The 12,532-nt window shown below is 38.1% G+C and overlaps 1 protein-coding gene across 1 annotated transcript; it reads right to left on the reverse strand.

Moving 5' to 3' along the window:
• Nucleotides 1–6,769: 6,769 nt before the first annotated feature.
• Nucleotides 6,770–11,944, reverse strand: LOC121366562 (protein PXR1-like; the record flags this gene model as incomplete). Its single annotated transcript, XM_041490952.1, has 4 exons — nt 6,770–6,867; nt 9,486–9,611; nt 10,329–10,408; nt 11,872–11,944. Coding segments are annotated over 4 exons (377 nt in total), but the record flags the coding sequence as incomplete, so codon positions are not given.
• Nucleotides 11,945–12,532: the final 588 nt, after the last annotated feature.

Here is a 12,532-nt window from a genome sequence, read left to right on the forward strand (position 1 = left end):
CTTTAGTTGTTATTGAAGATTCTAAAAAATAAGAAAATTAAATAACTATCGCAATCATATGACATTCTTCAGAAGATATTAGAATTTAACACTTTAAATTAATTTCTTTTTTATTAGCTTTATGAAGATCTCACACATCTATCACATACGACACCAACGAGAAGAAACTACTACGATAAAAGAGGTTATGTCTTTTTTCCAAACAGATAGGGAGTTTTTGAGATGTGAAAGATGGCTTAGTGATGATGAGTTAGCCAAGGTCACCAATGATGCCATTCTTCATAGCTAAATTACGTATTTGACAATTAATGATATATCTTCATATCCAACTCAATCTCTATAAATTGATATATAAATATATACTAGGTTTAATAGATAATAATGCAAGCAGTTGCATATAGATTATAGATAACAAATAGATTATTATTTACACATCTACATCAACAGAAAGAGAGAGAGAGAAATGAGAACAGAAGAAACAGAGACATGGATGAAAAGAAGACACTAACAAACTAAAGTCACAGATAGAGAGAAACAGAAGGACAAAGATGTTAATAAATAACTTTTAATAATAATTTTAAAAGTTTATTGGTGATATATAAGAAATTTCACTTTTATCATGTAAATTAAAGAAGGAATGATATGTGGTACTAAGACAAGGGATTCATTATTAATAGAATCAACTTAATTTGAAGATGAACAGATTGATGTGCTGTAAAGAGACGCAATAAAAGAATAGAAAAATAGTTTAAGACATTCAGCCATTTAATAAATTGAAGAATATCCTAAATTTCTATCCATATTGATATCAAGATTTAGTAACCTTGACTTGAAATCCAATGGTGCATGGTTTAACAATGATTTATTGTCACTCTAATAACGGGATTTCCCAAACCTATTGATTTCTTGACTGAAAGTACATGTATATATCATTAGAGCAATATGGATGGTATTCACTTATACTATGTTATGACATTACCACTAATTTTTATAATTGTATAATAAAGGATGTTTCTGTCTTATCAACATATTACTATTATGTACCACATCATAGTAATATGTCTGATAAGACATTGGCATCAAACCATATGATATAATAGATATATTACAAATAATGTTTATCTCAACATAACAAATTATAATTTCATTACGTTTATAAGTATCAACTTGAAGTATGATATTTGTAGACTTCGAGCATACTGAAATCTCATTTATTAGTCCAGCCATTTTGAACACATTTTTTGACACTAAACATAATTGGCGCGTTTGATATGTATCATCTTCGCAGTTTTGGTCACATTTATTTTCGAAATCAGACGTACGAAATTTTAGAATATTTACGGTATTGTACTACTGTAATTGATTTATGAGAAACATGCAGTTTTCCTAGTATGAGGTCATTTACAATTACATAATTCATAATTATAGTTTGGAAAATATTATTAGTTAATATATATTATACTTACAGAGAAGATGTAAGAGCTGAGAGATGTAATGTATATGCTGATCATGTATCTGATAACATTGAATTAACTTAGATGAATTACATTGATAGGTCAGTATATATAGGTCTACTTTGTGATATGATATTATACTCACTTGTGTAGATTGAAGGTCCCCAGTTAACTGGTGACATGAATGATAATTGCTACAATCACATTAATTAAGCAATATAAATTTAAATAGAGTGTAATGACTTTGATGATAAAGAGACTGAAGAAGAAAATGAGCTGAGCAACAAATAAAACAAACTTATTCTTTATCTGTATATAGTATTAATATATTATCATGAATTTTGTTGTTGGTTTGCTTACTGCTAACTTTGTTGACAGATATATAAAAATATGTATAGCTTATGTTCAGAAATTAGCTTTATTTTTTAAGATGGTCGTGTTTAAATTAAAATTTGTTTATTCTTTTAACTCTGAGTCCTGTATGTGATTAGCAAACCATGTAAACTACTCAAGGTCAAATAGCTGGCCTGCTTGCAATTGTCAATTAATTAATTACCTAGATTAAATCCATTCATTCACTTGTCTATGTACAGAAGTATCCAATAGAAGTAGTACAAATAGGTAATACCGTTTTGACTCTGTTGTGTATAGTAGATCTTTGACCTAATGGATGAATGAAGGATTGGACAATTATATGAGCAGGATAACAATGAATGAATCAAGTTCAATTCTATGAAAATACAAAGTAACAAACATTACAATTGCAAAGAATGAAGTTGTATCAAAAAAATTTATTTTTAGTACCAATAAAACAGGTTAATGACCAAATCAATAGACGAGGCATACAAGATAGAAATTTGAACTAATTAATAATAGTATATAAGATTGCATATATCAAAAAACCTACTTCTAAACCCTGTAATAATTGATATATAATTATCATTTTTAAAAATCACAACTAAATTTATAATGTAAAAAGAGTCCTCCACCAGTGTCTAGTTATAAAGTCTAAAACTGACAACCATTTTACATGTAGCAATAGTGATAGCTGTACTACAGCTTTGCTTGTAATTCAACACTTTTCTTCCTAAAAGCTGCAACTTTTACAACACTACTATAGTACTGTTTCTTATTTATAAATTATTTTATTAAACTATTTTTATGAAAGACAGATGTCATACAATTAGAAAAAGATGAGATAACATGAATTGTTACCTCTGTTGCTATGGAGAGAAGAGTAGGTAAAAGTAACTATAATTCCATATATGGACATAACATTATATCAATAAATGATAAGTCTTATTAACAAAAATTATAATTTATTAGACCAATTATCTGATGAGATGATAATGATAATGTTGTTGTTTAAACTGTTTAAAATTTATTTGTTTTGATTTGATTGCTGTTTATCTTTTTGCTTTTTACCATTTCTAGTTGCTAAGCAACAGCTCACATGTCTTCCCATTCAGCTTCCTGTACCGCAGCTTCTTAAAATTCATTATCAGAGTTAGCTAATGCTTGTTCGTCAGTTCCAATGTGGCTGCTACATCCATGGCATGGGAGAATCCTCGTGTCTTTGTCTTTTTCACTTTCACTTTGTTCAGCTGGATCCCAAGTCTAATTCCTGCCAAAAGATTACTACACTCAGATGTGATACAGTAATTAACATCAGATTATTTTAAAATTTGAATGCCATTTTTGACTTTTTCTTTTCTTTATCGTGACTTGATTTTCTATCTTGTATAGATTGGTTTGGGTACATTACCTCTATTATGTTTTCATCACTGGGGTTCATTACAGCATGATTCTGATGTGGTTCAAGTTCTTCTTTTCTATGGAGACTACCTCTCCATCAGAAACTGTTACGAATTCGCATACTCCTTGACAAGCTAGATTTACAATACTATAAAATGGATGAATAAAAATGGACAATAAAAAGGACTAAATGGAAGTAAATGGATGAATGGATACATGTATCAGTACATGGATTTATGGACAAATGGATGATGGGAAATGGACACATGGAGTTGTAGATGGTCTTACCATATCATACAGATGATGTTCTTGAAGGTCTAGAGTTTGTTCGTTGTAGGACCTCTTCTAAATCTTCATCATCATCATCAATTATAATTATGTCTTTTATTATTAATATGTTCTAAGAATGACGTTAAACCTCTACTATTTGTACAAAGTGAGGTCTTTCACTGGCATACTCTTCCAACACATCATCATGAGTTTTTTATATCAACAAATAATAGAATTAACAACTATAATATTAGAACTAAGTCAGTCAATTATCAATATATTCACTTTCCTATTCATTCATTCAAGATCTAGTCTATATATATACTGGTATTATCTAATGATTAATAGATATATTATATATTAATCTAGTGATCCATTCATTCATCCATTGATCTTGAAATTATTTATTACTCTATTCATTTGTCTCATATCTAAACCATTTGTGTTTATTGATTCATCCATACATCCATCTGTCCATCCATTCAGCATACAATCTTCCTGGACAGTTCACTGGTTTATCTAATCATCCTCCTCCCATTACTAACTGGAGAACCTCTTGGTTGTATTCTACCAGGATATGGTTGATTACCAAATGTTATAATCTCCCACAGACGTACTCCATAAGTCCTCTACAATAATATCTTTATAATAACCACTTCAACCTTCACTTACCAAATATCAGACTCAATTGTGAACTTCCCTTGAAGGAGAGCCTCTGCGCCATCTATAGCACTGGTAATTTCCTCTGTCCTTCCACCTACACAATGCAAAGATATAAATACAGTCTCTCTCTCTCTCTCTCTCTCTCTCTTGTAGTCTCTCATTTTACAGTGTGTGTCTCTCTCCCTGTCATAGTCTGTCACTCTCAGAGTCTCTCTGTCACACACATCCACACTCATATTCAGAATTTCTTACCCTTTCCATGTCATTCTCTCTCTCAATTTATGAGTCTCTCTCTCAGAATGTCTGTTTCTCTCAGTCTTATTTCTATTTGTCTCAGGGTCTCCCTCTCTTTATAGTCCTTCTCTCACATGGTCTATGTGTTTGTGTCTGTCTGTGTCTATATTTTACTCTCTCAGACATGCACTCACACACATACCCTCAAAGTCTCTCTCTCTTTCTATCTCAGAGTATCTATCTCTATCTCCCACACATGCACAAACACATCTCAAAGTCTCTCAGTTTTCTCTCTCTCTCTCTCTCCTTAAGAAGTCTCTATCATTTCAGGCCAGGGTCTTTCTAGTTATCTCCCTCTCTTATAGTCTCACACTTTTATAGTCTCTCTCTCTCTGCCTCTATGAGATTTTTTATCACTCTTTTCTCTCTGTTTCTCGATCACTCTATGAGTGTCTTCCCTCTCTCTCTTAGACATGCGCACTTTTGGAGTCTTTCTATTGATATAGTTTTCTTTATGTTATAGTCTTTGACTTTCACAGTCTCTCTCATTTTCTCTGTCTCTCTTTCTCTCATAGTCTCTCACTGTTAGTGTCTCTCTCTCAAACCACACACACACAAACTCAGAGTCTCTCACTTTTTCTCTCTCACTCTCACTCACTTTAAAGTTTTCTCTCCCTCAAAGTTGCTCTCTATATTAAGTTGTCGGGTGGTTCACTCCTTGATGACATCATCTTTAAATGACAGATAGTGATGTCATCATATATGATGACATCATCTAAATCCATCTAAATCCATCACATACACCCTAAACCAAACCTTATGACACATAGTGATGTCATCATCATAGTACAAGTTACATCATCATAGAAGTTACACCAAGGACCCAAGTTGTCTCTCTATTATAGTCTCTTAATCACATTTTCTCTCTCTCTCCCTGTTTCTCAAGGTGTATCTCGGTTAGTGCAAGTGTCATTTATTCTTTAGTTATATTTGGCTACTCCCAAAGATGTGGGTCTTTAAGTCTCTTTCCTACTATTCACCCTGACAGTTTCTCTCCCTCACTGTTAGAGTCACTATCCCTTATTCCCTCTCTCTCTCTCTCTCTCTCTCTCTCCTTCTTTCTATCTATTTATATAATTCTCAGTCCTTGGATTCTCCTTTCTCTCTACTCTTCTGACTCTTACTCTGTCCTCTCTCTCTCTTTCCTCTTTTACTTTCACTCTCTTATAGTCTCTCAATCTCAGAGTCTCTCCCCCCCTCTCTCTATCACTCTCCTCTCTCTGTCTCTTTTTTCTCTCTCCCATAGTCTCTCACTATCAGAATGTCCTCTCTTGCTAACACCACACACAATCTCTCACTTTTCTCTCTCTTTCTTTTAGTTTAGGAACTCTCTCTATTCCTCTTTTGAGAGTCCCTTTCACTTAGTTCCCTTCCCCTCTCTTTCTCAGTCCCCTGTTTCTCTTAGTCTATGTCTCCCTCTTTCTCTTTTCTGGTAGTCTCTTGCTCACTAGTCTTCCTCCCTCTCCTCTATTTGAGAGTCTTTCTGGATTCTCTCCTCCTTCTCTCTTCCCCCTTGGAGATTCTCCATTAGACCCTCTCTCTCTTTCCCTTTCCTCTCCTCTCATTCTGTCTCTCATACTCAGACTCTCTTTCTCCCATCTATCTTTCCCTTTCTCACTTGTTCTTTTCTCCTCCCTCTGGTTATCCCTCCTTTCTCTTTCTCTGTTTTTTCTCTTCCTCTTGGAGTCCCTTTTTGTGTCTCTCTCTGTAATCCTCATCCCTCTCTTTCCCTCTCTTTCAAAATCTCTCTTATTCTCAAATTTGGAGTCTCTCTCTTTCAATCTCAAAGTCTCATTCCCTCCTCCTTTTTTCTCTTTCTCTCCTCTCAGAGTGACTCTTTTTCTTTTTCTGAGTCTCTCTTCTCTTTTCTTCCTCTTCTTTCTTCTCTCTCTCTCTTCTCCTTCCTCAGAGTGTCTCCTCTCTTTTTCACACACACGCTTTTCCCCCCTCTTGTATTTCTCTTTTTTTCTCTCTCTCTCATTTCTCCCTCTCTCTCAGAATATTTCTCGTTCTCTTTCTCCAAGTGTTGCTGTCCTCTCTTCTCTCTCTTCTTCTTTTCTCATCTCTTTCTCTTCTCTTTCTTCCTCTTGGAGTTCTCTCTTTCCTCCTTTCACTCTTCTTTTTTCTTTCTTCAGATTCTCTCTTTCCTCACTCTTGGAAAGTCTCCCTCAGTCTCTCTTCTATCTCCTTCTCAGAGTCTCTCACCCCTCTCTTTCCTCTCTTCCTATGTCTCTTTGCGTTCCCTTCCTCTCACTTCTCTGTTTTTCTCTCTCTATTCTCTCACACACTCTTGGAGTCTCTCTCATTTCTTTCTTTCTACCTTTCCTCTCTGTCTATCTCTGACTCTCAGAGTCTGTTATTTTTCTCCATCTTTTCTCTTTTTCTCTTTCTTTTTCCCTCCTCTTTCCCTCAATCTTGGAGTCTCGCTTCTCTCTTTCCCACCTTTTTCCCCTCTTTCTCTCCTTTTTTTCTCTCTTTCCTCTCTTTTTCTCCCCATTCTCTCTCTTTCTCTTCACTCTTCTCTCTCTCTCTCCCCTCCTCCAGTCCCTCTCTTCTCTCTCTCTCACTTCTCTCTCCCTCCTTTCTCTCTTCTTTCCTTTTCCTCTCTTTTTCTTAATGTTCTTTTCCTCATTTTCTCTGTTCTGTTTCTCTGTCTCCTTTTTCAGGGTCTTTCTATTTACTTTTTTTCTTATTCTATCTCTCTCTCTCACTTCTCTTCCCCTCAAACACTCTCTCTCCCTCTCTTTTTCCTCCCCCCTTTCTCTTTTTTCTCTCCATCTCTCTCTTTTCCTCCTTCTCTCTCTTTCTCCATGTCTCTCCCCCTCACTCCTCTCTCCCCTCCAGAGTTTTTTCTCTTTTCTCTCTTTCTCTCCCTCCTTATTCTCTCATGGAGTCTCTCTTTTCTCTCAGAATCTCTTTCTCTATTAGAGCTTCTCTCTCTCTTCTTTTCCAGAATCTTCTTTTTTTTTTCCTTCTCTCCCTCTTTTTTTCTTTGTCTCTCTCTTTCTCTCCTTTGTCCTTTCCTCTTTCTCTCTTTTGTCCTTTCTCTTCCTTCTCTCCTCTTAGAATATCTTTCACTCTGTCATAGCCTCTCTCTCCTCTTTTTATATTCCCTTTTTCCCTTCCTTCTCCTCACCCTTTCTTTTTTCCCTTTCTCTCCTTTCTGTTTTTTCCTCCTTTTTCTCATTTCTCTTACTATCCCAGTCTCCCCCTCCTTTCTTATTTTCACAGACTTCTACTCAGAGTCTCTCATACTTCCCATCCCCACTCTCTCCCTCAATTCCTTTTCTCTTTCTTTCATCTTTTTGTTTCTCTCTTTCTTCCTTTCTCGTATATTCCTGACCACTTCTTTTTTTTCAAAACACTTTTCCAAGATATTGTAAACAGTAAAAAAGAAATTGAAAAAATATTACTTCTTTGTTCTGGCTACTTCTCCCCTTACACTTTCTTTCCCCCTTTTCCCACCCTTTTCCTTTTCTCCTTTCTCTCCCTCCCCTTTTTTCCTCCCAATCTTCCCCTTTCTCCTTTTATTTTCTTCCCCCTTTATTACTTCCTTAGTCTTTTTCCCCTTCTTTTTCCCTCTTTTGTTTCTTTCTTTTTTGACTTTTTCTTCCTTCCCCATTTCCTCTTCCTCCTCCATTTCCCTTTTTCCCCAATCTTTTTTTTTCTAAAATCTTTCCTATCCTTTTCAAATTCCCCTTCTTCCTCTCTCCCTTCCCCCCCTTTCTTTCCAACGATTCCAAATATTGCAAAGACGAATTTTTTTTTGCCTTTTTTTGTTCTTACTTAATTTTGACCTTCTTCCTTTTTTGCACCCCCCCTTTTCCTTTTTTTTCTTCTCCCCCCTTCATCTCTCTCTTTCTTTTTCCCTTGTCCTTTTTCCTACCTCACTCTTTTTTTATCTTTCATTAGACTCTTCATCTCTCCTCCTCTCAATGTGTCTCCCTTTCCCTTCCCTCTCCCTCCTTTCTCTTTTTTGTTTTTTTTCTCTCTTTCCATCCCTCTTTCTTTTTCTCTTTCCTCTCCCTCCCCTCTCTCTCCTTCTCTTTCTTCCTTCTTCCCTTTTTTTTCACTCCCTCCCTCCCCCCCCACTTCTCCTCTCCCTTCCCCTTTTTTTTTCCTCTTTCCTTTTCTTCACTCTCTTCTCTTTCTACTTTCTCACCTTCTTCTTTTTTTCTTTCCATCTCTCCTTTTTCTCTTTTCTTTCCTCCTTTCTCTCCCCTCCTCTCCCTCTCTCCTCTTTTCTCTCTCTCTCTCTTTCTCTCCCTTTGTTCCCTTCTTTCTTTACCTTAGAGGTCTCTCTCCCTCCTTAATTTTCTCCTTTCCTTTTTCCTTCTCCCTCTTTTTCTCCCCTCTTTTCCCCCTTTTCCCTTTTTCTTCTTTCTTTTTCTACTCTCTTTTCTCTGTACATCTCCTTTCTTTCCCCCTGTCCCTCTTACAGTCCACTTTCTCTTCGTTTTGTTCCCTCTTCTTCTCTTTTCTGGTTTACATTTCCACCCTTTCCTTTCCCCCCCCCCCCCCCCCTCTTTCCCCCTTCTTAATGCCCACATCATGATGTATATCTGTTCTTTTGTATAATTTATCCAATTATTTTTTTCCCCTAATTTCCTCTTTTCCCCTTTCCCCCTTGGATTTCTTCCCTCTCTTATGGTCCCTATTATCAGATCTTCCCCCCCAGTTCCCTCTTCCCTTTCAACCAAGTCTCTCCAATGGTGAGAGAGATTCCTCCCTGTTCCCCTTCCTCCCTTATTCCTATCCTTCTTCTTACCAAACGTATTCAGATTTCTCTCCTTTTTCCTTCCTTCCCCTAATTTCAAATCCCTTTTCCATATCTTTCTTCCCTCCCTCCCCCCCTTTGAATTCAGGTCCCCTTTTTTCTTCCCTCTTTCTTTTTTTTTAAAAAGGTTTTTTTCCCTTTCCCCTTCTCCTCATTTCCCCCCTTCCTACACTTTTCTTTTTTGATCTGCCCATATTCCCTTTCCCTCCCTTTCCCCCCCTTTTCCTTCATCCCTCTCCCCTTTCCTCCTCTTCTCCTCCTTGTCTTTCTACCTCCTCCCAGTTCCCTGTCCCCCTCACTCTTTCTAGTCTCCTTTTCTTCTCTCCTCTCTCTCAGATTACCCCTTCTCCCTTCCCCCCCTCTCCTTTCTTTCTCATTTTCCTTCTTTCGTCTCTCCCCTGGATCATCTTGTAGGTACCCCTTCTTATTCCTTATTATCCCCTCCCTCCCCTCCTCCCCTCTTAAGTCTTAGAACCTTCCTCTCCCCCTTCCCAAGAAATCTCTTTCTTCCCATTCCTTCATTCCTTCCTGTTCTTATTATCCTCCCTTTTTTCCCTCTTCCCCTTCCCTCTTGTCCTTCCCTCCTTTCCCTTTGAATTCTTTCCCCTCCCTTCTTTTTTTACTTTTTAAAGTCCCCTCCTTCCAAATAGTCTCATCTGGAAAGTTTTTTTTTCCCCTTTTTTTTCCCAGAATGTCTAATCCCAAATTCTTTCCCCTTATAATCCCTAAAGTGATAACTTTGTGTTAGTGCTTTTCTCTTTGATTTTTCCCCTAATCTCCCCTCCTATCCTTTCCTCCCTCCAATGAAACCCACAGTGTCTTTTTTTGCAGAAATGTATGATTCAATCCTTTCCTTTCCATTAGTTCCTCTTCCCTTTCCTCTATTTTATCTTCTTCTCTTTGATTCCCTCCTTTTGTCTCCCCCCTTTTTGCTTCCTTCCACTTTTACTTTTCCCCTTTACTTCATTTCCCCCCTTGTTCTTTCCCCTTTTTTTCAAGCACTTTCATCCCCTTAGGGTTTTCCTTTCTCTTTTCCCTTTTTTTCTCCTCTTCTTTCCCTCCTTCTAAATGATTCCTTCTTTCTTGGGCCCTGTTCCCAAAGTAGTTCCTCATACTTTTCTTCCTTCCTTTCCATTCTTCTTTTCCTCTCTTCTTTTCCTTGAGTCTCCTTCCCTCTCTCCTTCTCTTTTTCTCCCTATTTCAGTTTTTAATCCATCCTCTTCAACTTTCAAACTTCCTTGGATTTCACTCTCCTTTGCTCCCTCCTTCTTTTGTCCTTTTTTCCCTAATATTCCATCTTCTTTGCCCTCCTTCCCCCCTCCAAGACTCTACCTTTTTCCCTTTCTCTCCTTCTTTTTCCCCCTTTCCCCCCCCCTTACAAGCCCTCTCTCCTTTCTTCAAGTGATTCCCTTTTTTTTTCCTTCCCCCATCCTCTCTTTCTTCCCTCCTCCCTTTTTCACATCCCTCCCCCCCCTTCTTCTTTTCCTTCCCCCCCTTTCTCCCTTCCTTTCTTTCTCCTTCCCCTTCTCTTTTTCCTCCCCCCCCCTCTCCCCCCCTTCTCCCTTCTTTTTTCCTTGAATTCCCTGCATTCTTTGTCCCCCCCTCCCTTCCTTTCTCTCCTTTTTTTTCCTCCCTTTTCTCTCTCTTTCCTTTTTTAATTTCTTTTCCTGCTTCCCTTTTCCTTCTTTTTTGTCTTTTTCCTTTTGATCCCCCTTCTTCACCTTCCCTTTGCTCCAAGAACTGTTCTCCTGACATCTCTTCCCCTTCCTTCTCCCTTTTCTTTCGCTGTTCTTTTCTTTTCCTTTTCTTCCCCCCCCCCTTTCCTTTCTCCATCTCCTCCTTCTTCTTCCTCCTTTTCCCATCCCCTTCCCTTTCCTTTTCCCTCCTTTTTTCCTTTCCTTCTTCCTTCCTTTTCTCCTCTTATTCTTTCTCCCCCCTCCTTTCCCTCCCCTCTTTTTTTTTCTCGTCTTCCTTTCTTCCCTTCCCTTTTTTTCTTCTTCCCTCCCTTCCCCCCTTCCCCTTTCCTCCCCTTTCCCTCCCCTTCTTTTCTTTCTTCCTTTTTTCTTTCTTTTCCCCTTCCCCCCCCCCCCCCTTTCCTCCCTTCCTTCCTTTCCCCTTTTTCTCTTCCTCACCCCTTTTCTTTCTTTTTCTCCCCGTTTTTCCCCCCCCTCCTTCCCCCCTCTTCCTTCCCCTTTTTTCTTTTCCCCTTCTTTTTCCTCCCTTTCCCCCTTTTTCTCATCCTCTTTCCTTTTCCCCCCCTCCCCTTTCCTCCCCTTTTTTTTCCCCTTCCCTCCTTTTTCCCTCTTTCTTTTTTTCTTTTCTTTCCTTTCCTTTCCCCCCCCCCTTTCCTCCTTTTTCCTTTTTCCCCCTCACTTTTCTACTTTTTTTCCCCCTTTCGCCCTTTCCCATTTCTTTCTTTCCTTCCCCTTCTCCCTTTCCCTTCTTTTTTTCCCTTTCTCTTATCCTCCCTTTTTTTCTTTCCTTCCTTTTCTCCTTGATCCTTTTTTCCTCCCTTCTATATCCCCCCTTCCCTTCTTTTTCCCCCCCTTTTTTTCCCTTCCCATCCCCTTCCTCTCTCCCTCTCCCTCCCCCTCCTTCTCTTCTTTTTTTTTTCGATCCCCTTTTTCTTCCCCTCTTTTTCAACCCCTTTTTCTTTACCTTCGTTCCCCTTCCTCCCCTTTTCTTTCCTTCTCCCTTCTCCCTTTTTTTATTTTTCTCCTCCTTCTCCTTCCTTTACCTTCCCCCCCCTTTTTTTCTTTTTTTTTTTATTTTTTCCTTCTGCTTCCTCTCTTCTCTTTTCTCTTCTTCTTCTCCCTTCTTCTCCTTTTTTCTTCCCCTTCCTTTTCCCCCCTTTCCCCCCTTCTTCGTCTTCTCTCCTTTTTTCCCCTTCCCTCTCCCTCCTCATCCCCCTTTCTTCTTTCTTCTTCTTTCCCTCCTCTCCTTCCTTCTCTTGTTCCCCCCCCCTCTTTCCCCTCCTTTTTTACCTCTTCCCTTTTTCCTCTTTCTTCCCTCCCTCTTTTATCTTCTTTCTTTTTTTTACCTCCCTCTCCCTCTCCTTATATCTTTTTTCTTCCCCTTCATCTTCTATCCTCTTTCTCCCTCCCTTTTCTCTCTTCTCTTCCTTTTATTCTTTCCCTTCTTTCTCCTTCCTTCGCCTTTTTCCTCACCCCTTCCTTTCTTCTTCCCCCCTTCTCCCTTTATCCCTCCTTTTTCCCCCTTTTCTTCTTTCCTTCCTTTCTCTCCTTTTGTCTTTCCTCTCCTATCCTTTCTTAATTTCTACCCCTCCTCCTATCTTTATCCTTTTTTCTCTTATTAATAT

The sequence above is a fragment of the Gigantopelta aegis genome, unplaced genomic scaffold (genome assembly GCF_016097555.1).
Source record: "Gigantopelta aegis isolate Gae_Host unplaced genomic scaffold, Gae_host_genome ctg6150_pilon_pilon, whole genome shotgun sequence".
In the NCBI taxonomy this organism is placed as follows: domain Eukaryota; kingdom Metazoa; phylum Mollusca; class Gastropoda; order Neomphalida; family Peltospiridae; genus Gigantopelta; species Gigantopelta aegis.